At 36.8% G+C, this 25,187-nt stretch overlaps 2 protein-coding genes across 12 annotated transcripts in view; one reads left to right on the top strand and one right to left on the bottom strand.

Moving 5' to 3' along the window:
• atxn2 (ataxin 2) overlaps positions 1-9,223 on the bottom strand; it is a 30,783-nt gene extending 21,560 nt beyond the window's left edge. For 9 of the 11 annotated variants that reach the window (XM_082168967.1, XM_082168977.1, XM_082168975.1 and 6 more), the window contains exons 1-5: positions 8,697-9,223; positions 5,748-5,781; positions 5,462-5,521; positions 5,237-5,308; positions 4,953-5,103 (exon numbers count right to left, since the gene is read on the bottom strand). In XM_082168967.1, the coding sequence (XP_082025093.1) occupies positions 4,953-5,103; positions 5,237-5,308; positions 5,462-5,521; positions 5,748-5,781; positions 8,697-8,815 (436 nt within the window). In that variant the 5' untranslated portion in view covers positions 8,816-9,223. The remainder of the gene's footprint in view (positions 1-4,952; positions 5,104-5,236; positions 5,309-5,461; positions 5,522-5,747; positions 5,782-8,696) is intronic. The other 2 variants (XM_082168968.1, XM_082168970.1) reach the window with 1 other exon arrangement.
• A 4,289-nt stretch (positions 9,224-13,512) lies between these two features.
• cfap251 (cilia and flagella associated protein 251) lies at positions 13,513-25,101 on the top strand. Its single transcript, XM_082169494.1, has 20 exons — positions 13,513-14,020; positions 14,303-14,443; positions 14,548-14,657; positions 15,134-15,242; positions 15,516-15,596; positions 16,315-16,392; positions 16,485-16,529; positions 16,632-16,834; positions 17,054-17,242; positions 17,920-18,170; positions 18,401-18,552; positions 18,862-19,035; positions 19,128-19,312; positions 20,146-20,260; positions 20,455-20,618; positions 21,647-21,737; positions 22,259-22,402; positions 22,509-22,737; positions 24,227-24,307; positions 24,803-25,101. Exons 1-20 carry the CDS (start codon positions 13,787-13,789, stop codon positions 24,919-24,921), a joined length of 2,895 nt encoding a protein of 964 aa, XP_082025620.1. The 5' UTR covers positions 13,513-13,786; the 3' UTR covers positions 24,922-25,101.
• Positions 25,102-25,187: the final 86 nt, after the last annotated feature.

Genomic DNA, 25,187 nt, shown 5'->3' with positions numbered 1-25,187 from the left:
GCTTATATTTATCACGCAGTAAAAATGCCCCTCCCCACGTTTACATGCAACCAAATAATCAGTTAGTTATCGGATTGACGGCTCAATCGGACTGGAAAGCCTTTATGTGAACACCTTAATCAATCGGATTGAGCTCGATCCGAATTAAATTTCGGTCGGATTGAAAGTGGTGGTTTATTCCTTTTCTAATCAGATCGAGAGAACATGTAAACACTTGATCGGATTGAAAACTGAAACTGAAAGGACTGCGCATGTAGGAGTGTGCGATATCACGATTAAAATGTCTCCACGATCTGCTTTTGAAGAAATATCGTAGTATCGTGCATTCAATCAGTTACAGTTCTGGCGCCTTCGTCTCAACATACTGAACAACGCGACGTATATTCACATCAAATGTTAACGCAGAGGAACGGGACACTGCAGTTCACAAAATTTCATTATTTGCATGTGCTTTAAAGCCTTGCCGGTTAAACATTTCATTCGCGTGCTGATTAGCTGTTCTAACATGTGCTTTTCTGAGTGAGTACGCGTAGCACATGCACTAAAAGCCTGGCTAACAGCGCCTGGTTACTGGACTAAGTTATCTTTCGAGTCTTATTGCGCTAATACTGTAAAATACACACAAGGTTTACATAAAGTTGATTATGTCTTAAGTGAAAGCAAACAGAGAAAATTGAGAGAAAATCTGCTTGTCAAATGCGTGTATATTAGACGCATCGCGTGCTGGTCTTAAAGAGACAGTAGCCTAATAGGAAACATGTTGCCGCTTGTCCTTGCAGGGATAGTTGACCCAAAAATAAAAATTCTGTCATTATTTACTCACTCTAATGTTGTTTCAAACCTGTATTATTTTCTTTCTTGTGCTGAACACAAAAGAAGATATTTTGAAGAATGTGGCTAACCAAACAGTTGCTGGTCCCCACTGACTTCCAAAGTAGGAAAGAAAAATACTATGGAAGTAACTGGGGTACATCACCTGTTTGGTACCCACATTCTTCCAAATAACTTTTATTTTCAACAGAAGAAAGACATTTATTCGGGTTTAAAACAACTTGAGAGAGTGACAATTAAAAATGTTGGGAGAACTATCCCTTTAATGTTAAAGGTACACTGTGTAGGAATCTAGCGGTACCCATCTAGCGGTGAAATTGTATTTTGCATTCAAACGAATAGTGCTCTCTAGCGCCTCGCTTTTTCAAATGCGTGTTGCAACTACGGTAGCCATTATGTACCAAGAAGCTATGACAACATGTCTTCCAATAGCACTTCATCGAGTTTTCTTTCGGGTGATGAGGTTCGTTATTTTGCTTTTTTGGCGACAAGGATTCCTTCTCCGGTGGCTCGGCATAAGTATGATCCTGCATTATGAAGTACCGTGCAGTGCAGCCTTTCAAATTTGCCGGGGCAGTGACAAGCGCCTCTCACTGATCTCCTTGTCCGTTTCAGGTGGTTTCAGTCACGTGACACTGGCACTGAACGAAAACGCGTTGTGCAAACGCGTTGAGGTAGGCTAGTGCTTTTTGTCCCTCTCTGCTATTATAGTTTTTCAAAATGGCGGAACGACATGGAAGCCTCCATGGACTTACCCGTCCAATGTAAAGAAAAGATAAGAAATTCTTCGCTTACGAGGATAAGTCCGATAATTTTACACCAATGAGGACATATTTATGAATAAAGACATTGATTTTAGCTAATAAAATACTTAAACTACACAGTGTACCTTTAATAAAACAACAAAACACAAAGAAGAAATCACTCACTGCTCTTGACTGAGAACTTTAAATGTAGCTTTAATAAGAATCAATGTATAATAACTAAGTCTATGTTGTGTTTTATTTTCATATTTGTTCATTTAATTACTTTCTTCAATGCTAAATACACCTACTGTAGCTGAAAAAATAAAGCACTGTTTATTTCATTTGTATATTAAGTTGTGTATATGTAATGTGTATCTTTGTTCTTAATTTTTAATAACAAATGAATTAATTAAAGATTTTTATCTTCGCCACTTTGGCCTAAATGTCTGCCATACTTTTTTTACCTTTTTATTTTTTGTTACCTAAGGCTCTGTTTTTAAAATAGGGACATTAATTTACATTTGCAAAATAGTAAAACCAACATGAAAAAAATAATTTCATTTTTAAATCATTATAAATATAAGCAGCACGGCACAACAGTTCATATGCTCATTGTATCCAATTATGACCAGAAATGGATAAATATTAAGCCTGCAGTTTAAAACAAATAAAGAACCAATGTAGGAGAATGGTTATGCGCAAACAGCAGGAAACTATATATTCGTGCAGTGTGCGCATGTCAAAAAATCTATTCTGCTTTGAAGCTTGTGACATATAAGCGTGCACATCAACCCGATCACGTTTAGCGTTCATGAAAACACTACGTTCGGATTTATCAATCAGAATGAATTCAGTCCGATTGCAACAAAAGTTGTGCATGTAAACGTAGCCACGCACTCCTTCTGCAGAAAACACAATGGATGGCTCTAGTTTTAGTAGAGTCTTGACTTTACATCTTGAAAAATCTTTTCTAATGGTTGATGGCAACTTATGCAACATATTTAACAACATATTTTCAAGTCAAAGCACACTTTGACATGTCTAAATTAAGATGTTTGTTTTTATTAGGGGTGCACCGAAATTTCGGCCGCCGAAAATATTCGGCCGAAAATGGCATTATCGGTTTCGGGCCGAAATAAAAAAACCAGACGAAAACGTAAACCGAAAATGAATGTCACCCGCCCCTCCCATCCGTGCGCAAGAGCACTCACGGTCGAGCTGTTATCACGCGTCTGCCTATCAAAGATTAAGCATGTCAGAGGGCTGTCACTTATTGCACAATCGATCGGACCAACCAACCCAAGTTTCGAAAACGAAAATAGGGAATCGATTTTAACGGTCTTCTCTCGGAGTGCGTCCAGCTCGTCACGATACGCCTGCAGCGAACGCGCGTCACACAGCAACTGCAGGTTCTGACACAGAGTCCTGCAACGGGTCGGGTACCCGCGGGCGGGCGGGTAGCGGATGAAAAATATGTGCAATATTTTGTATGTCTAAATTACCAGCATTACACATACGCAAATATGTGTTTTAGTCAGGCCATCCTTAAAAATATTCTTGTTTGCCGTAACCCGACCGACCCTGTCAGTTTAGGACCGACACAATTTAATTTTTTTCTCCCCTTTTAGTCCGACCAAGTTGCGACATTAAATTTCTCTGTACTGTAGGCTAATATGCCTATGTGTTGTAGCCCAGTCATTAAAAAACGATTTAGTTTCATATTCATGTTTAAATAAAATAATATACTTTTTTTTTTTATTTCATGTTGATTATATGAAAAGTGAAAAGCATGAATAAGATAAGATGATCCCGAATATCGTGAGACAAATGGAGTGGGCAGACATGACTTTAAAGTGAATTTCGTTTTGTATTAATTGTATCTTCATTTTAATCAATGTTTCATCTACCAAATTCATGGATTTAATAAATAAGTAAATATAGCAGGCAGGCAATATAATCAGGACACGGCCGGAGGCGCCCGCGCGTGAACTGATCGTCTCTTAAATGAACCGAAACTCATCGCATAAGCTACTTGCCTCACAGACCTGAGAAATAGAAAGCATGAAATGTGTACTTTTAAACAAAACAATTCAAAACGAATGAAAACAGACTGTTCTCTGCTTATAATCCGTATGAAATGTGCATTTCTTTCTGGCGCGTTCACTACTGTGAAGATCGCGAGTCAGCATCGTCATCTTTGACACAGAAAACACATGCTTATTAATAAACAATTGAAATGTGTCATTGATATATTTGACAGGCCTATTAATAATCATTACTTTTCCCAGTTCTTTGTGACAGCTTTTAGGTGCGTTATTGGCAGCGCACCCTTATGTTACATGAACGCGTCACCTGTGTGGTTTATCGCGGGCACGGGTCGGGTAACGGGCCAAATATTAACGGGTCTGGGCGGGTGCGGATTTAATTTTGATATTATCACGGGTGACGGGTCGGATCTGGTGCTGAACTTTGCGGGTACGGGCGGGGGCGGGTCTCCAAAAATGGACCCGTGCAGGACTCTGTTCTGACACACACACACAGCCTATTTCTGCATAATATAGTGCATAATATGTAGCCTTCAGTAATGTTTTTCATTGATGTTATGGCAGTCCACATTGCTGACTTGTGCACGTCTCAAGCGCCCTCTTTACGTTCGTCCTAATGCCTGTTTAGTTGTCCATGGATTTGCCTATATTTGGTGTTGAAAACGGATGAACGCCAAATATAGGCAATTTACTAACGATTCAATGAACACTTGTGTCTCAAAAATCGAACAGGATTTTTTCACAAAAGTGACAGCCCTATACGAGAGGACACCAAAGTTGCAATATGTAACATTTGTTCTGCAAAAATCTCCAAAATTGTGGATTTTTTTTGCACAACTTTTAAAAAACTATTTTATTTGATGGAACATAAAACTTGAAGAATAATATTATTTGGTATTATTATTTATATTTATTGTTAAAAATATTTTATGTTTTTTCATTTCATATCCATTAAATTCAAGCAATTTAAATATAAATATAAATATAAATAATATATATATATATATATATATATATATATATATATATATATATATATATATATATGTAGTATAAGTTTTTAAAAGAAGCCATTTTCGGCTTCAGTTTCGGTTTTCGGCCAAGTGCATCCTAAATTTTCGGTTTCGGCCCAGAATTTTCATTTCGGTGCATCACTAGTTTTTATGTCAGTAAACTGGTTAGTTTTCCTGCTATTTGTGTTCACTGATGAATTGCACTGGCAGTTCCTACACCTTTTACTTTTTTTTTACCTATCTATCTACAGTATATTACACCTGTAAAGTAACCACTAAAGAAGCAGGGACAAACATTCATTTGACACAGTTCTCACCTTTCTTGGCATAGTTGAGGTCCACATCTTTGAAATGAACTACCACTACATCTGAGGATTTGAAGATGATACTTTCCACAATATCCTCACGGCGAGGGCCCACATTAGGTTCAACACTCTTCCTGTGAGCAGCATCCAGGACAATATCACACTACAGATGAAGACACCAACACAATTTAAAAAGAGGGACAAATGCCAAATGTGCATAAAAGTACAGTAAAAAAAAATTGCTACACAAGTGATTAAACACTTGAGTTTAGAGCCATAGAAAGTCTCCTCCTCACCTCTGGGCCGTAGGTTTTAAAAACTCCTTCGTAGATCAGGCCATTTTTAACCTTAAGTTCACATTTGTTTCCCTGTTGAGTGGTGAAGCACAAAACAAATTTCAGTATGACTGAATTGGTTTAATTTTGGTAAAGAGGCTGATAAATTAAAAAAACAGAAAAAATTATAACAACTGCACAAACAAGCATTTTTATAACTTTACAAATAACTGCATTTGAACTCACCACAACTGAGGTCAAAACATGAACCATCCTCATGTTTGCATAAACTCCACTGAATGCCACCTTAAAGAGGTAAGGAGACATAGACAATACTTATATTTAAACTGTATTACAGTTCTGGTCCTCTAACATAATTGTCTGAGCAGTGTTCAATGTTCTGATATTGAGTTCAACTGAGGACTTTAATGCTTGCGGAGCAAATTTTAGCTTGATTTAGACATTTTTTGTCGATTTAGAAAATCAATGCTATGAATAAGTGAAAGAAACTGAAAGAAAAGTTACAACTCACTGCAGTGGAAGGTCCTTTGGCATTGTTGCGTCCTCTGTAGGGAAGAAGGAAAACAACATAATTGATAAGCTTGATAGATAGATAACAACTATAATCAAATGGAAACAAGGTAATGTTTGACATGCTGTATATACACAGTTTTCAGAGCCCCAAAAAAACAAACAGTTACACACTCCTAGGAACAAGAATTCATGTAATACCGGAGGTGCTATCGATTGCACATGTACTGGTATACATTCAGAGCTACAATGACAAGGGAGCAAAGGCATCACTTGCGAGTTTCCCCACCACTTTTTGCTGCACCCCTTTTTTGAAACATCTGCACGGATATACCTAATGCAAATGAAACATAACCAGTTGATGTTCATTTGTGTTAAATAAGAGGCGATCTGGCACTGGAATGTGTTATTTTTTTTAATCATACTGAGTGTTCGTTGCCAACCAGTGGCGGAACTTTCTCTTTTGTCTTGTGAAAAGTCTTCACACAGACATGCGCATCAATCTATTACTTAATAGAGTGGTGCAGGTATGATGTAAATTTGTAGGCCAAAACGCGGAAACGAGTTAGCATTTTAGCACTTACGTTTCAATCGTCTCAAATTCAATGGGTTTTTGTTTAAATGGATTAAATAAGGTCTGTGGTGAACACAAGCTCAAATTACTTTCACGTTTTATTCTACTAAAGGGCGAACCTTGCATTTTTTTTTTGCACTTTTGCACTTTATTTGTGACTTCAGGACAACAAAATCATGTGAGCTTTTCGGCCAATTTTCGTGTGCGGATCTTTTTTCTGATTATTGACGTTTTATTATACGACATAAAATACATCAGTATTACCCCACTCGTGATTTTTTTAAGCTGTTACATGCTTTAAAAAATGCGGTTGCTAACAAGTAGCTAAATGAGGCTGTCAAGGACATTAAGCATCATCAGACTGAACAGGTAAACTCAGTTCACTTTTACAGCCTCGTTATGCTTACAATTGTGCTCTTAAACCATTCTAACTCAAACTTTGAGGGAAAATGTTTTTTAGATAAAAACTGAAAAGAGTTGTCTGAAGCTTAGTGATGGTGACGTTGAAGTCGTGGGACTGTGGTGTAGTTCGTTTATAGCCTACCTTTAGCTTTTTACTTCTGGGAACTACATTTATGCTTCAAAATTTATTAAAACTAACAACATCTTGTATTATAGATATAGTAGATGTAAGAATGAAACTTTCACATTAAACATGAACTATTGAAATTGATTTCAATAGTTCATGTTTAGTTCAAGTCAAAAAAGTGCTTGTGAAGTTCCCAAACAGGCTTAGGGAAAAATCAGCATTTCACAGAGAGGACGTGATTCGTAGCCACTGACGGCATTATACCACAAACATGCAAGTATGAGAGATGCTAAATTATAAAGTGTTCATCTACACATTTAGGACGAAATACCAATGAGGTCTCTAATGTGCAGCAGGAATGAGTTCAGGGAACATGATCGGAATACAAACTATCAAGTGCTTCCGGTCCATTAAAATAAATTAGAGAATAAAAGCTGTGAATGACAGTCCTCCTTTTTCAGCAGCCAGACTACAAATCAAATGCTGCATTACAGGCGGTGTAGGCTTCACTGCACCACTCACGATTCCCACAATTTCTACAAGTCATAATGCTCTTGTTGTTCCGTGTAAACAAGAATGACATTTTTCACTATGCAGCAGCGCGACTTTGTGATGCCAATAAAGGCCTCTCTGCCTCTTAGCTGTAGGAATACACGTTTCCAAATACATTTACAGCCAAATAAAAATCGTAACAATATTTTTCGTGTAACACAGCACGCTCTAAGTAACATACTTACAAAAATGTCATCTAGCAAGGACGGACTTATACATGCAACCTCTTGGAAACGTCAAGGTTGAGATCTGACTTTCCCCTCTAGCGCCGCCACTCATCGGAAATGCACCCGTCTGACAAATAGTCCCAAAACGTTCGTTTCCCAAATCATTAGTAGCAGGAAAGACGCAATTCTGCCCTGGTGTTCTCAAGTAAACCAAATGCAAGAAAACTAGAACGGAAACTGGGTTAATGTCATTCTCAATAGTGACACAGAGAGCTAACATGTGACTTCTCATTTGGGAGGATGAATTCCCATAACGTCGATTCACAGGCCGTCAGAACGGTTTAAAAATCAGACCTGACAGAACTTTGTCGTTAGACAGATAAGATAAATAATACAAGTAAAAAGATAAGGTATTCATAACCACCAATTTTATTGGGATTGACACAATTTTAAGGGAAAAGATAAAACGGTGTAGAAATAATGTAATTATCGTCTATTAAGGACCTCTTAATTTTATTTTGAGCAATTTCTAAAATATATATATAAAAAACGTGACTGTCATGCGGATAAAAGCAATAGATTACTAACAGTATTACCAAATAAATGTTGGCTAGTTAGCTGGCGAACAACACTACGTTACATTGAATTGTATCGCTGCTGCTGCTATTTTAATTTTAGGACTCTCAAAGCATTTCTTTGAACGTTATTCAAATGTCAAAATCGATAAGTCACATTAGAATACATTCCAGAACTACATAATTGCATCTGTCTTGTGGGGAAAAGCTGGCACAGCCATATTTCCCCGGCAAAAAGGCAATTCATCCTGAACCTATTCATCACCACAGTAGACAGACAACACGCCCCTCTCAAATATTCACGAACGTATTGTCCGCTATCAGCAGTTATTTTATAACCGCGATGGGTTTGTGACCATTAACGTGTGAACGAATCCCTGTCCTGAGAACTTGGCCTATATCGGCCTACTTGCGCTCAATCCAGACCACTGCAAATTCACAACCTGCGTTTTTAAACTACGACACAAGTGCGGGCATGCCGCATCCCCCAGTAGGTTCGCGCTCATCCGTCCTCCAAATTAAACCCCCGTTATGTTGCAGATTCGGAACCCACCTGCCTATGTTCTGGCGTCCGACGCCTCCTCCTGCTCCCCCGGTACCGGAGGCCGCAGCGGCTCCGCTGTTGCTTCCGCCGGGTTTGCGATTACCACCGGCCTGCGGCTTCATGGACATGGTGATCCCATAAACGACAGCTTGAGCAGAGTTTTCTGACTGTTTGAAAAAAAAAACGTTTACACCGCGAACGAGTGCGGAATATGCTATTTGACTTGTTAGCTGACAGTTGATCTAGTGACAGCCAACGTGTAAAGCTACTCCTCCAGTTATTCAAGTATCCACTAATGCTGCCTGCTACTTCAGCTAGCTCTGCTGATTTTTTCCCCTCCTAAACAGAGACGATTTAGTCCGTTTTAAAACCAAAGCGAGGTCGATCCATATGTTTTAGATGTCAACAAAAATACCAACCCAGCAATTTCGCTTTTTTTGTTTGTTATTTTAAGTGCGATATTCTCTGTGATATACACAGTTCACGCGGGGCTTCTGTACTGACCGATAGACCTAAACAGTCTGAAAAACCACAAAAAGTGGCGGAAGGATATATATGTATATACACATTCCAGGAATGTGTGTACTCCTTTTGTCGGTTTTGTTTGTTCTAAAGAGAAATGATCCCCAGTAATTACTGTAAATATGCTTGGAACATGATGCGTTATTTAGTTAATATTGGAAATGGATGAATGTTCGTTTTGAGGAACACTGCTCTTCTGTAGAGCGCACTACTTTCAGCAAATGCACCGATCACTTTGAGCGTTTGCGCTTTGACACCATAGGCCAGGTGACTGATGTAATATATAGCCTAAGCCTACTACTGTTAAATTCCTTAAGCATGCAGTTATTCTTATTATTTTATTCGTTTGAGTATTTGTTTTAATCTATATTTTAAATGTATTTTAATCCATAATCAGACAGTTAGTAAAACATTTTTATTTTATTATTATTATCCCCGTTTAACCCAATTGAGCCCTAAAAATTTGATCCATTTTCATGTTGGCCTACTGGTTTGAAAAATTATTTTAAAAGATATTTATTCACTCATATGTTGCAAGCTGGTTATATTCCTCCTTGGTTGGCAGCATCTGGGTAAATTCACTTCACTTTTCAACATTTTGTGAAGAACCAGATCCATAGAAAAATCTAATAATTTTGATTAATGATATTTGATTGGCAAGAAGCACACTCATAATAAACATGACATTTCAAGAAATATGGGAAACCAGAGTTGATTAACTATTTAAAGATTACTGTGATCCAAATTATTATGCAAGTGAAATATCAGATTTCAGCACAATAAACATTCAGATTTTAGTTTTTCATATTTTTTTAGATAACTAGTATCAGTCTCAGATAGAGTCATTAAATAGTTTGCCAGGTCTTCTTAAGTAATTGGAAAACCTAATTAAAGAGGTTGTTCCACATCATTAAGCAGTCACAGTTCTCATGTATGGGGAGGAAGATAGATCTCTCTAAAGATGAAAAGCATGAAATGGTACAGTCTGCAGTGTCTTACAAAAGGCATGAAATAAACTAATATTTTGCGCAAACTGAATAGAGATTATCAAACTATCAAAAGATTTGTAATTTAGAGCACAGAAGAACTCTGTAAGATAAAGGCTTGTTAAGGAACGTTTCGGTCAAACAAATTAATTTTATTAAAAGGGCAGCTATAACAAAAGCTATACTGTTGAGCAGCAAACAGGTACAGTATTTGAAGCTGCTGGTGTCTCTGGAGTCCCAATAATCTTTCCATGCAGGCTGGCAGTTGTGCGTAAAGTTGCATTTTAGCCACCCCTATCCCCGAAGCTTACAAAGAAAAACATTTACATTGGGCTTAGAAATGCATGAAGACTCATTTTTAAATAGTTTTATTCACTGACCAAATTCGTGAGCTTAGAATTATAAGGTTCTATCTCCACTTTTGGTCGAAATTGAGTTTTTGACATAATATGATCCATTAGGTGTTTATTAATGCCTGTGTGGTGTTATTTTTGTAAAAAAATATTTTGTTAGTAGTTATTAATAAAATAAAAAGGTTCTATCTCTCCATTGCCAGCTGGGATGTAAAAACTTTGATGCTTAATATCTCAGAACTACCCTAAACGGAGATAGAACCTTATAATTCTAAGCTCACGCAATGCTGTACTACAATGGATGATCTAGATCAGAGGTCTTCAACCCTGCTCATGGAGACCCATTGTCCTGCAAAGTTTATTTCTAATCTACTTCAGCACACCTGCCCGTGTGTTTTCAAGATCCTGAAGAACTTCAGGTGTGTTTTATTAGGGTTGGAACTAAACTCTGCAGGGCAGTGGGTCACCAGGAGCAGGGTTGAAGACCTCTGGTCTAGATAGATAGATTTCTGGATGGTTGGTGAATGGCCACCCCATCAGTGAAGAGCGGGTGATGATTTGGGCTGGAATATTGGGAAGTGAGATGGAAGGCCCATTTAGGGTCCCCGAGGATGTCAAAATGACTTCTGCAAGATATGTTTATATTTTCTCTATGGTATAAAAAGAAAGAGAGTGCCTTCTGAAATAAAAGGATTTTCATGCAGGACAACGCATGTTGTGTAAAAATGTTTGAAAATGTATTTCTAAACCCAATGTAAATGTTTCTCTCTGTGAGCTTTGGTTAGGGGTGGCTGAAATGCAACTTTATGCAAAACTGCCAGCCAGCATGTGTTTTTTTGGGACTGCAGAGACTTTTTTGCTTTAAATAGCCTACCTATTCATTTTTTTGTAAAAATTATAGTTGTTTTCATGCCTTTTGCAAAACATTGCACCATTTCATTCTTTTCATCTTTAGAAAGATCTTTGTTCCTCACCATATTGCATGAGAACTATGACTTGCTTGATAGTCCTTTTTCACATTTCCGTGTTTCTCAGAAGTGGAAGTCGTCATATTTAGTTAAACCTCTATGAATGAGAGACAACATTAAATATATATTTTTGTATTTGCTCAAATATCAATACAAAAACTCCACAGGAGTGTTTTCACAACTTTCAAAAACAGGAAGAAAAAAAAATAGACAGAGATTAATAACGGCAGTCAGAAGAGAGAAAGATGCCAATACAGTCACTCCTGCTGCTGTATTTGAAGCAGCCTCACAGCAGCGTTTTTTTGTAATTTGATGCAAAGATCATATAAAGTAAAGTGTTATAAATACATTTTTAAAAAATTAAAATATAAAAAACTTTAGGATTTACGATGCTTATGACCATAAAAACGAGTCATCACAGTCAGTGAAAAGTGTCAAATTACTAGAGATTGATACAGATTTGAGAAATAAAACAAACACTTTCTTTGAAAAACTAAAATCAGATTATTTTATTTTTTTTATTTTTTTTTACTGAAAGATGTAAAAAGGCTACATCTCAGTAAATATTTTTAATTTAAATGTCCAATTACACAAGTGCAGGTTTACAGTGAAACTAGCAATGGTTTTAGTTGTTTTCAGACATGTAGCTCAAAACTGCCATAATTGCATAACTGCAGTGCACACTAAAATTGGACTACATCCATATAAAGCACCCATTTTTTAATTGCTATTTGGTATCAAGAGATTAAAATAAAACCACACTGGCATACATTCAGGAAAGTGTCAACTAGTAAGCCTATACAAGTTCAGCTGTGTTGTTAGCCTTCATTTAACTTTTTAGCTGTTTCATAAATTGTTTTGTGTTTCTTTACTGTTTTGTTGTTTAAATTTAGCTGAAAAGTCTATAAGTCCCTGTTTAGTGGTAGGTTTCTATTGTGGCAACATATTTGGTTTATTTTTCTGAAAAATATAATATAGCCTACTACATATCATTAAAAAGTGTGGGGCTTTTAAAAATAAATACTTTTATTCAGCTAGGATACATTAAAATTCAAATAAATGCTATTCTTTTGAACTTTCTGCTTATCAAAGCAGATCATGGTTTCCTTCGAAATATTAAGGCCGCCCAACTGGATTCAACATTGATGTTTATACATTTCCTATTATAACACACTTAAAGGAACACTCCACCGTTTTTTGAAATAGGGCTTATTCACCTTCTTTCCTACATTTAGATAGGTGGGCAAATGCATTTTTGTCTCAGTGCATGCATTGTTTTAGTTTGACAGGGTTGGCGCTAGCTTAGCTTAGCATAATGAATGGAATCCTTTGTTGCCAGCTAGCATGTCCTGAGTAAAAGTGATATAAAAAAATAAAAAAAACACCTAATTACTTCTTGTGGCCTGCGTATTCACAACAAGTACAAATAGCGATGCAGATTAACACTAGGCGATTTCCTATGCAGATTTTGACTTGGGACTATATTAGGGGGAAGCACAGGCGAAGCACTGCCACTTGGGCGCAGAGATATCACGCCCAAGTAGCAGTGCTTCGCCAGTGCTTCCCCCTAATATAGTCCTTAATATATAAGTCAATATCTGCCTAGGAAATCGCCTAGTGTTAATCTGCATCGCTATTTGTACTTGTTGTGAATACACAGGCCACAAGAAGTAATTAGGTAGGGTTTTTTTTATTTTTTATATCACTTTTATTCAGGACATGCTAGCTGGCAACAAAGGATTCCATTCATTATGCTAAGCTAAGCTAGCGCCGACCCTGTCAAACTAAAACAATGCATGCACTGAGACAAAAATGCATTTGCCCACCTATCTAAATGTGGGAAAGAAGGTGAATAAGCCCTATTTAAAAAAACGGTGGAGTGTTCCTTTAAGTTGACTTCCTTTATTGGGGGATTTTCCTCTAAATCAGCAAAGCTGTCATTGTTGTCCTCCCACGTGACCGTATCTTAGCAACGTGATGTGCGTGGGTCATTAGATCAATGGCTAGGTAACAACTTCATCGTATGTACGAGTGCGAGACATTCGTATTTGCAAGAGATTACGTGCATTTTTGCACGTGTTCACGTGTTACTTAATTCAAACTTTTTGTTAAACAAACCTTTAACAGAGGTAACTGATTTCTACGGCACTAGAAAGACTAAATTATCCTGGCTAACCTAACGTTACGCGCAGAGATTCTAGCGGTTTCATCTGGTAACATCGTGATTCTGATTGAGATCAAATTCTCCAGCTTTCAAGGCACAACGAGCAATGTCAACGGCAGATAAGACAGATGCAGAAACTGAAGGCTCGAGGGAGCAGAAAAGCACAGTAGATAATCATATGAAGAAAGCATTACATGATGACGATGAAGGAGGACAAGAAGTTGGAGAAGGAAGAAATGAACTATCCAGTCTTGGAGAGAATGTTGCGGATTCACAAGTTTACACAACCACATCATTGCCTTTCATTGCCAAGGAGAACAGAAAGAAAACTCACCCACTGGTAAGTTAATGGTTTGATAAAATTACCCTTTTATTTACTTTAATTTGTCCAGATATTAGTATCTTCTAAAACTAAAAAGATGTTATGTTTCACAATGAAAAGCAGTCATAAAACGTTACTGTATTATGCATTATATAATTACAATAAGTTTATTTAGGAGCTAACAATACTGATCTTGTTAAGTAAAATCATATTATTGTCAAAGTCTTAACACTATACCCACTATACCTTAGTTTCTTTATTTCACATCTTTATTTAAAACTTTGATCTTTGCAATTGCAGGTCCTTGACTGGGCTTATGGGATCAACCAAACACTACCTGTTATCAGCCTGCAGGATGAAGATAGGCTTGTCATCTTGTATATTTGTGCTCATGTTGCTGTACTGTATGATCACACTTCTAATGCTCAGCATCTGTTACAAGTAGGAGGCTCATTTGGCTACAAACTAAGAAAGCAAATCAAGTTAATCTAAAGCCTCAATTTTTATTGTAAACATGTTCCTTTTGTGCTGTTTGGTGTCTACAGGGCCACTGCAGTCCAATCACCTGTTTGTGTGCCAGTGAAGACAGGCGTTGGCTTGTGACAGCGGACATGGGCCGAGAGAGTCTTGTTATTATATGGGATACTTATACAGGGTAACTCTGAGTATATGTATATGAATATATGTGTGTTTGATTATACAATCTATTTACTGTATATTGTTTTTGTAAATCTGCCCTTACAACTGACTGTAAGGACTTGATGGTCTTGAATATGATTTTCAAAAAACCTGTTGAAGTCGTGATGAAACTAAAGTTTCTTCCATACTTTTCTTCCATATTGTGATGTACATCGAAGTGAAACGGATTATTGAAAAAGAATAATTGGTTGTTCTAGCCATCCTATCCATTGGTTGTTGATTAAGCGGACTAAATGTTTGGAGAAATTCGGCATACATCACTAGAGAGAAGTGTGTTGTTTCAACAGAAGATCGTGTTATGACATTTTGATTAGGAATTACAAGATGGACAATAAAGAAACCTATACATGGATGAATCAATCACAATAAGATCTATAACATGCATTTACAAAATAATTTTCATTTCATGTCGATCCATAACATATGTTGTAGGATTCCTGTGCGGACATTGTTTGACTGTCATCCAGAGGGTGGAGTTTCTGCCTTGGCACTATCAAAGGATTCAAAATATCTGGCGACTGTTGGAGCTGGAGCAGTACAGGTTTAAAACATAATGTTTTATATTATTTATCATATTTTTACATAACCTCACACACTGTAGACATCTTACGTAATCTTAGATGCACCGTCCAGGAGCCGTGTATTTCCAGCATCTATCATAACTTGCCAAAAGAGACGTTGATCCCAGGGAGATATGAAAATGAAAACTTTATTAACTGAAATGATGATGAACATAAAAAGGTCAAATGAAATCACATAATATTTTCACTGGTTACAAATACACTGACCTAAGTACTTTTTTTCTATGGATCAGCGAGTGTGTATTTGGGACTGGACAGATGAAAGCGACAGCCCACAATGTCAAGTTGACCTCAGCCCAAAATATGGTTGCCAGGTATGTTGCAAAATTGTGCTTCGATGAGGTTATTATGCTGACCTTACTGAAAAAAAGTATACCAAAATGTATTTAAAATATGTTTAATTCATACTAAGTATACTACAAAACCATTAACATATTTACTGATGTATCGCTTGAGACTTACTGATATAAATATTATGATTACATTTTCTTTTTATTATAAAATACTTCTTTATTGCACAATGCACATTTCTTAATATTAAGCCTAATGTGTTAATATCACTATTAGTAAAGATAGTATGATATCTGTTTAATATTATTCTTTAAATGCAAGATATTTAAAGTGTACCTAAAGTATATTTGCAATAGTTCCACTTTAGCACAATCAAATATACTGAAGTATTATCTTCACTACAGCACTATTTCTAGATAACTAAAGGGCATTTAGTACAAAATTTGTTTTTCCAATTTAGTAGACTTTAAGTATATCAATTTAGTATACCAACAATACAATTGCAGGGTATTTATATTAATTACATTAATATGTAAATGTAAATATACTTAGCATAAAATAAATGTATTTCAAATACATTTTGGTATATTATTTTTTTACTAGGGGAACACATACACAAAAGCTGAAAAGCAGCAATGTCTTAATTTACATTTTTATGAAATACTGAAAAACTTTATGAATACTGATTATCAGTCAGCTTTAAATGTGTCTAACATATAAACATTCTCCATGTCTTCCCAGAATCAAATACTTTTCAATCCCACTGACAGCACACAGTTGGTTAGCAACAGCAGCACTCAGGTTCTCTTCTACAACTGGGTAGGAATTATTTATTTGTGTTACTGATTTGCTATTTTACTATGATTTACTGATTTACTTGTCTGTATATAACAATGAATTGTGTTGCTCAGGAAAGGGGACATCTGGAATTCTCTGCTCCTGAAATTACTGACAAGGTTGGCAGAAGAACCTTTCATCAGGTTACATTTCTGTGTGCTGTTGTGATGTATTCTGCTCTGCTTTTGGCATTGACCTTTTGCAAATATGTCCCCATTCAGACCTTCAATATGGTGCTAGGTTCCCTGAGCCAGTCCATCTTCCACTACGACGGTGTGCAGGCTCTTACAGCCACCTCAGCTGGGAATATAGTTCTCTGGGACAAGCAGACTGAGTCTGTCTCTTCTCAGACCATAGTGAGGAAAGCTATGAAAATTGTGCCTCTCCAGAAGGAAGCGATCACTGTATTGACTCTGACTGACAGGTATATATGACACACAGATACAGTTTATGGCAAATTTGTGCATTAAGATTTTTCAAATAAATCCTAATAAGCTAACTGTGCAGCCACTGCAAGGTTGTGCCTATCACATTTACACTTGTTGTATGTTATACTTTGTTATGCATTTGTTGTTTTTCTGTTTGACATTATTTTATGCCATTGCAAAATCTGTATACATGTCTTCATTTGTTCTCTGTCAAGTTTCATAGTAACAGGCGACGTGAATGGCCAAATCAAATTCTATGATGGAAATCTCAAGATCGTCAACTTTTACAATGAGTTTAGCATGGATCCCATCAGATCCATCTCCTTTTCCAAAGAAAAGCCTTCCACTAGCAGCCTGGGATATCCAAAAGACTGCACACTGCATGCCAAACCTTTTGTTATAAGGTGAGAAATTCAGAAAGATCAAACATTTATTATGATAAATGTGCCATAACAAATTATTTAATTAAAAAATTATGAGCAAGTCAGGATTATATATGAATTATTGTTTAAAAACATTTTAGAGAGAAACTTTAGCATTTATTTTATTAAAATATGTTACCTCAGCAATAAGTGTGAGATACACAAGTCATCAGTTAAAAGCCTAAACTGCTAACAAGACTGCAGTGTGTAGATTGGATGCACCATCTGTATAACAGAGTACATATAGACAGTAAATTGATAGTTGACCCAAAAATGAAAATTCTATCATCATTTACTCTCCCGCAAGTCATTCTAAACATGTATGACTTTATTTCTTCTCCTGAACATAAAAGAAGATATTTAGAAAAAACCTGGTAACCAAACAGTTTTGGTGACGGTTGACTTCCATTTGTATGGACAAAAAATAAGAAAGAATACAGTAATACAGGTTTGGAACAAAATGAGGGTGAATAAATGATGACAGGATTTAAATTTTAGGGTCAACTATCCCTTTAAAGTAGGGTACTAACTATCTCTGCTTCTGCTATTCCTTTGCATCTGTTTATACCACCACTGGAGGCTGAAATATAGAGGCAACATTATTAAATTCTTACTCCGTGATGCAATAAATATGTTTCTCTCCTTCCTTCCAATTACAGAAATGTTGTTCTCTCTACTACTTGTGCAACTGTAGTACATGTAAATGCACAGAGACATGTTCCACAGACCCTTCTGAAGGAACATCCAGAACCTCTGGAAGCAGTTGCCTGCCACCCCAAACAACCACTAGTAGCTATGGGCAGCCACAGCGGCACAATCAAGGTTTGGGATTATGAGCGTAAAGAGGTGGTCTGCAGCAGGGTCTTCCAGCCCCACAAACAGATCCAGTGTATTACCTACGATCCACAAGGTGAACTACAAAACAAGATCTCACTCATGTTATTATAATATAGTTAACATATAATATATGTTTTAGCTCAGCTATATAGGTACATTGTCTGATTCAAGAGTTTAGGACTGTCCAGACTGGAAGCGACTAAAATGGCATTCATACCACCTATTTTTTTAAAATAGGATTATGGAGGATGCCACAAATTGCGATTATACATATACGATCTGTGTGAATTTGCCCTGTTCTAGGTTTTTACCTGGCAGTGGGCTTTGCCAGTGGGGCTTTGCAGATTGTTGATTCCTGTACACTTCAAAGTGATGGTAAAGAGTGTTTGAAGTACAGTCAGGACAGCATTACCCATCTCACCTTCTCTCAGGACTCGTGCTACCTGGCTGCTGCGGTTAGTAGGAGTTGCATTTTTGTTTTAGTTTATTTTGTACAATACATTTTAGCATAGATTGTTTTGTGAACCTGTCACATTGTGAAATAATGTGAAATGAAAAACTTAAACATTACTGTTTCTGGCACAACATTTTTACTAAGTGGACCTTAGGGGAAAAATAAATATAAAAAAATTGCAGACAAAAAATTTCTTTCAATTGTTTTATTTTTACTATAATTTTTTTTACTGTAACAGTAATGTTCTTGATTTTATGAGGCCGCTTTTTTTTAAATCCTTTGTTTCGCATTTGTATTTCCCTTCTGCCAGGACACTGGAAAAAGTGTGACATTGCTCCTTCGGTGTAAATCGGGGACCCAAGAGATTTGGAAGTACCAGGGCAGGCACCACTCACATTATAAACCCATTCAGGATCTGCTGTTTGGAGTGGATTTAGACAGCAATCAGCCTCGTCTGCTCTCTCTTGGCATGGATCGCAGGCTGGTGCGTCCCTGTTTTCTAATATGATCTTGCTCTCTATGTGTTTAACTTGTTGAACTGTGTGAAACGTATCACATCTTCCTGTCTGTATACAGGTGGAGTATGATCTGCAGAACAGCGGTGAAAATGAGTTGTTGATTTTGAGCTCTGATCAGATCGAACAGAGTGCTGTGCCCACCTGCATGGTGTGGTATCCTCCTCTGACGCCCGAAAACTTCCTCCTTACAGCTTCCAACCTGTATAAGATGAAGCTCTTCAATGCTACCTCCAAAATGTGCAGGTTTGCAGTTTTCCTATTGGCAGAACAAAGAGAAATGTCACTGAAATAAACAGCAATCTCGACTGTGTTTACCAAAAGCAGCGTGACAAGTTGATCGGAGAGACCATTGCCACCACTGTTCTCTACGATCAAATTAGCTTATGATGCTTTTGGGAAACGCAGCCTGGTTGATTCGTTTATTGCAGAATTTCAAGTGAAGCAAAAGCCAAACCATTCTGTCTAAATGTGATTTGTAGAGAAACTTAAATGGAAACAATGATTTTCATAAACCTAAATTTGGATAATAGAATGGGATTTCAAGGATATTTTATTATGGCCTTCTTATGATCCAAAAGGGAAATAAGTTAATAATTGTGTAAAGATAAACATCCGTGTTATGACTACGGACAAAGAAACAGAAGATTCATCTGAAGTAGGCTACTTTTGTCATCATCCATAAGTGACAGGAAAGGACTTAGTGATGACTTCATGTTAAGTGTGGTAATACAAATAAAGGTCAATGGATTTACAGGTCTCCTGAATTCCAAAGGTAAACACCCTCAGTGCTGTAGTGAGCTGAACTGTTGCAGAGCTCTTGTAACGCTGCTCGACCAATCATATTCGAGGACTGGAACTAACTGTTGCACTGTACAATAGTAGACTAGATTTTTTTATGCTGAAATGAACTGCTCTGACTTCTAAATGAAATATTTTTTTCACTCTACTATATTAAGCAGTTTTCTAAGGAGCTAAGGAATAAAAATTATCTGATCCAAAATAAAACAAGATTAACTCATTTCTGATATTTTTTTATTTTGTATATCTGTTGGTGATGGTGTGCTTTGTCTAAACAGAAAAACAGTCATTGGGCCCTCATATGGTTCTCCAGTGAAAAAGATGGCCATCTTACCTGCATCTAATGATGGCGACCCTAATTCTCGTTACATGGCATATATAACACAAGATGAGGTAAAAAAGTGTTTCAGGCCTCATAAACCATGCATTTGATAATAACTACTACTATTACACATATATAAACTGATCTCTTTAATGTCTTACTAAGATCTCTTGGTATCAGCATGAGCCATTATTTTATTTCCAATTTTATTTCCTTTACTATGATTTAAGTCTCATTTCATTCCTGTTTTTTCTCCTTGATGTAGGTTGGCATTCAGATTTTGCCTGTGGATGGAAACCCTCATAAGTCCTTTGCAGTGATGTGTCACTCAACAGGCGTCTCAACTCTAGCTGTCTCTTACGATGGTAGAAATATTTTCACTGCTGGAGGACAAGACTGCACTGTCTTGTCATGGGAGCTCAATTTGTCGTAAGTTTGAAGTACATGTGTAAAAGTCAACAGTTTTTTGCAGTTGACTCATCAACTAGGTCATAATATATCATGTAGTTGCTCAATTAAAGGAATATTTCATCAAAAAATTTTATTAATCCCATAATTTACTCACCCTTAAGGCTGATTTATACTTCTGCATCAGACCTACGCCGGAGCCTCTACGCTGTAGGCTACGCGTTGGTTTTCATTTATACTTCTGCGTCGTTGTCCATGTTGACGCGCAATTACACATGTAGAGGGAGCATGTGAAACCCGAGGGAGGGGTTCAAGCAGACCAATCACAGTGCATTTACATTTTTGGAGAGGTGCACGTCAGGGTACGCCGAAGGATATGCGCGCTACACAGCCTACGATGTAGCTACTGCGTGAGTTCGATGCAGAAGTATAAATTGGGCTTTGAGCCATCTTAGCTGTATATGACTTTCTTTCAGTCGAACACATTCAGAGTTATATTAAATAATATCCTGGCTCTTCCCAGCTTTGTAATGGCATTGAATAGTGCCTGGGTTTTTGAAGCTCCAAAAAGTGCATCCATCCATAAAAGTAATCACTACGACTCCAGTGGGTTAATAAATGCCTTTTGAAGCAAAGCGAAGGGATATAAACTATAATCACTGGCTTCCGGTAACGGCTGTACTCGCGTTCATGAGAGAGAGAGTCAAGTTTGGGTGGAAGGGTGACCTATGACCCAACTCATGACATATGACATAGGTGTAGCGTAAGCTTAGGTGAGAATAGATGCCTCGTGAAAACCACGTAACTCTCTCGTGAACGCGCGCACGGCAATTTCCAGAAGCCAGTGATTATAGTTTATAAAGTTTTAAACATGGATATTTTTCTTTGGGTGAACTATTCCTTTAATATGAGGTCATAAAATATATGTGTATAATAATAATTGTACATGAATTTAAAAAGCTGTTTAGGATTGAAATTCAAATCAACTATATATTTGATTGTGTCTGTCACAAAATGTGGTCGCATAATTAGCTTTTGCAAACATGCAGATCATTGGAGGCATCAGCTGCACTCGGAGGGAAAGACATGTTGCCCTTCTACAATCTACTGGAGGGAGGGAGAGATGGACAACTCTTCAGGGTTTGAGATCTCTATTTTAATGCTTTCTTTTTTCTCATTGTCCTGTATGTAGGTCAAAAATTACATAATTTTTTTAGCAGTGTCTTTTACATCCGTTCATCCTAAAACAAATTACAGAAAAAAAACCCCAATAAAATGTAAACATTTACAGAACAACCTGTAAAACCCTAATATACATAACTGAAAACAAAGACTAAGAAATACAGTTATTTAAACAAAATGCCATCAAATGTGAAGTGTCATACAGGGAATTCTTGGAATGTCATCTTTTCAAATGTAAATTATAATTTGTTCTTTTTAACTTCCAAAAACGGTACATTTAACAGTATTTTACTTTAAAATTACATGAAATGTAAGGTTAAATGTATTGTTTCCCCCCTGCATTTAGTAAGTGAAATTACCGTTAACCAATTAGGTTTTTACTGTAGCATTTTTACAGTTCAAATCACAACTTAATAAAAATAATAACATGCTTGCTTAACATGTTACCAGGCCAGACCATATTATGATTTGTTCTTTAGGAAATGGAGGAATATTTTTACTATTGCCAGCTACAGAATCAGGACCTCAACACCATGGAAACACGGCTTGTGTCCACGCGTATCCCTCTAGCAGATGTGCCCTTCTTAATGAGAGCGCTTGGCTTCTATCCAACTGAGCAAGAGGTACAAGCTTTGTTGCAATCACCAATTCATTCTACCATACAAAACTGTCATCGTTTGGTGGACTAGCACTCAATCCTTGTCAACACATGGTTGTGTTTTGTTGAAGCTGGAAGACATGCAAAATGAGGTGAAGTTCAGCCGCTATGCTGAGACCAGAAATTATGTGACGGACATCGATTTGGAGGAGTTCATTAAGCTGTATATCAACCACAGACCTGCCTCTGGCATTTCCAGACAGGAGCTTTGCAATGCCTTTCAGGTGCTTGGAAGGGCAGACGAGGAGGGCACATATACTATTGACAGAGACGAACTACTGGAGTTACTGCAGGCTAGAGGTAAATATGTTTTTATGAGTTTTACCAATACTTTTGGTAACTTGATGAGATACCAGAGAAAGAATTATTATAATTAACAGAGAAAGGTTTTGACTTGCACATTCAAGAAAATATCACAAGGAGTCTGAAAACAGCCGGCGTGCTCCACACGTAGATATGATCTCATCATCATCAAGTCTGTCTGTGATTACATGAAGAAACAGAAAAAACTAAAACAGACTAAATCCAGAAGAACTGTGGCAAATCTCCAAGACGCTTAAAGAAACCAACCTGCAAAGCTACCTGAAAAAGTGTACCTAGGACAAAAGATGTTTTAAACGCCAAGGGTGGTCATACCAAATATTGATTTGATTTAGTTAATAGAAGTTAATTGATAAATAAATACATTTATGACATTATTTTTGAAAGCATCCTTACTTTACAGCATTAAGTGCCTAATACTTTCACAGTACCGCAGCTTTGCAGGTAGGTATCTTCAAGCGTGTTGGAGACTTTGACGCAGTCCTTCTGGATTTAGCCTGTCTCTGTTTATTCTGTTTCTTCATGTAATCACAGACGGACTCGATGATGGTGAGATCAGATCTCCATGTGGAGCATACCAGCTGTTTCAAAATCTCATTTGTTTGTAGGTCTACTGTATGTTGTTGTATCATTTATCATTGAAGCCCATTTATTTGATTTATTATTTAAGTTGATTCTCTGTATACTGTATACTTATTTTTGGACTGATAGTGGTTAATAAAGTCAAATAATGGTATGTGAAAGAGTCAGTGGAAATATCATTGTGTTCCTGTCGATCAGTGCTAGAGGAACTGTGCAACATTTTAGACATTTAGCCTGCCCTGGACCAGGTTAAGCCCAAGCATAAGTTGCTAGATTGACTGAGCTTGAGCTATGGAAGTAAAATAATGGCAAATGTTAAAAAAAAGAAAAGAAAAAAAGCTTGTTTAATTGCACTAATTGAACAAAATATACATTGCATTAACCGTGCTTGCATTTTAATGGTTTGTATTTTAAATTTTTTAGGACTTGCATTTTTATGGGCTGAAATTCAACATGGCTGTTTATTTAAGCTGTGAATATTTCAATTCAAAACATTTCACAAGCATTTTCATTATTAAAATTTCAATAATCCATTATTCACCTTTAAGATTTCACTTAATAAATGGACCGAAAATTGCCTGTCGAATATTATAGGTTGTATTTTTGAAACAGAATGAATACTTTGGAAGTGAAATTTGAATAGTGAATATAGATTATTGAATTTTTAATAATGAAAATGTGTGTGAAATGTTTTTAATTGAATCTGTACTTAATCTGTGTTTCAGAAAGCCATTTTTTAAACCACGATTAACTCTTATAGATTAAGGCCTACTCCTGGCTTTATTTAAACCCTGTCCGGGAAACCGCTCTATTGACAGTTTTTTGTACACAGCATAATTTTGAACAAGTGATTAATAATTAGTAATTACTTATATGTACATTTCAGGTGAACATATGACAGAGGAGGACTTGGCTGAATGCTTTACAACTCTTTTAGGTATTAGTGCAGAGGGAGGCAGTTGCACAGGTATGTAGAAGTCCTGTGAATTGCCATACTGATGGCCGAATTTGGGTGACATGTTTTCAGGTCCAAAAGCAAACAACACAGAGCTAGTATAGGCTACACACAGAGCTAGTATAGGCTACACACAGAGCTAGCATAGGCTACACTCAAGGTGTGCTGTAATACTACTGAAAAATCATGATCCTAACCTTTATCGCTGTGCTCAAATATCAGTTTGCCGCCAGATAGTAATTTATCTTTTCTGAATTGTTAAAATATCTGTGTCCATGAGACAGGAAGCCCAGAGTACATCTTGACTTTTTAAACTCTTAATTTAAGGGTGTTGTAAATGAATAGTGCTCATAAACAGCTGTTGAGATAGTATTCTCACTTAAAATGGAGTAGAGGCTTCACAAACAGTATTCGATAACTTTTTAAGGTGAAGGACTATTTGACTAAAATAGTAGTGGATTTCAAAGTGACCATGTTTTAATCTCAACGACTGTGTCTGTCTTTCAGAGTCTCTGTTGGAGAGCTTGCTACCCACTAAAATCACCATGAGGACATTATCCACAGATATCTTGGGGTTTTCTGCAGCCACCCAGGAACTTCATCAAGAACACGCACACGATCCATAATATCTGAAGTGTCCAGAACCATTCTGAAACTTATAATCTATCTAATTAAAGAAATGTATGATTTGTAGTCTGTATAACGGAACAGTCATTTTGTGATTACCACTGAGCTGTTGTTTAATAATTTTCTGAAACGCCGAGAGAGATACAATCATACGGATATAAACGTTGTTTGACAATACACTATCGATCCAGTCTCCATTTTTTCTTCAGATACATGTGTAAAACGTGTGTGGATGTCTTAGCCATCGTTTCGATTTGATTAAAGT

The sequence above is a fragment of the Leuciscus leuciscus genome (assembly GCF_965113295.1).
Source record: "Leuciscus leuciscus genome assembly, chromosome: 5".
Classification (NCBI taxonomy): Eukaryota; Metazoa; Chordata; class Actinopteri; order Cypriniformes; family Leuciscidae; genus Leuciscus; species Leuciscus leuciscus.
The sequence above is the reverse complement of the archived record's forward strand: the minus strand, read 5'-3'. Positions and strand labels throughout refer to the sequence as shown.

Excerpts from the sequence above, each read along its gene's own strand:
- cfap251 (XM_082169494.1), top strand. The coding sequence starts at position 13,787 with ATGTCAACGGCAGATAAGACAGATGCAGAAACTGAAGGCTCGAGGGAG. Across the intron at positions 15,597-16,314 it reads GCCCAAAATATGGTTGCCAG|AATCAAATACTTTTCAATCC; the intron begins GTATGTTGCAAA and ends ATGTCTTCCCAG. Across the intron at positions 21,738-22,258 it reads GAGATGGACAACTCTTCAGG|GAAATGGAGGAATATTTTTA; the intron begins GTTTGAGATCTC and ends TTTGTTCTTTAG.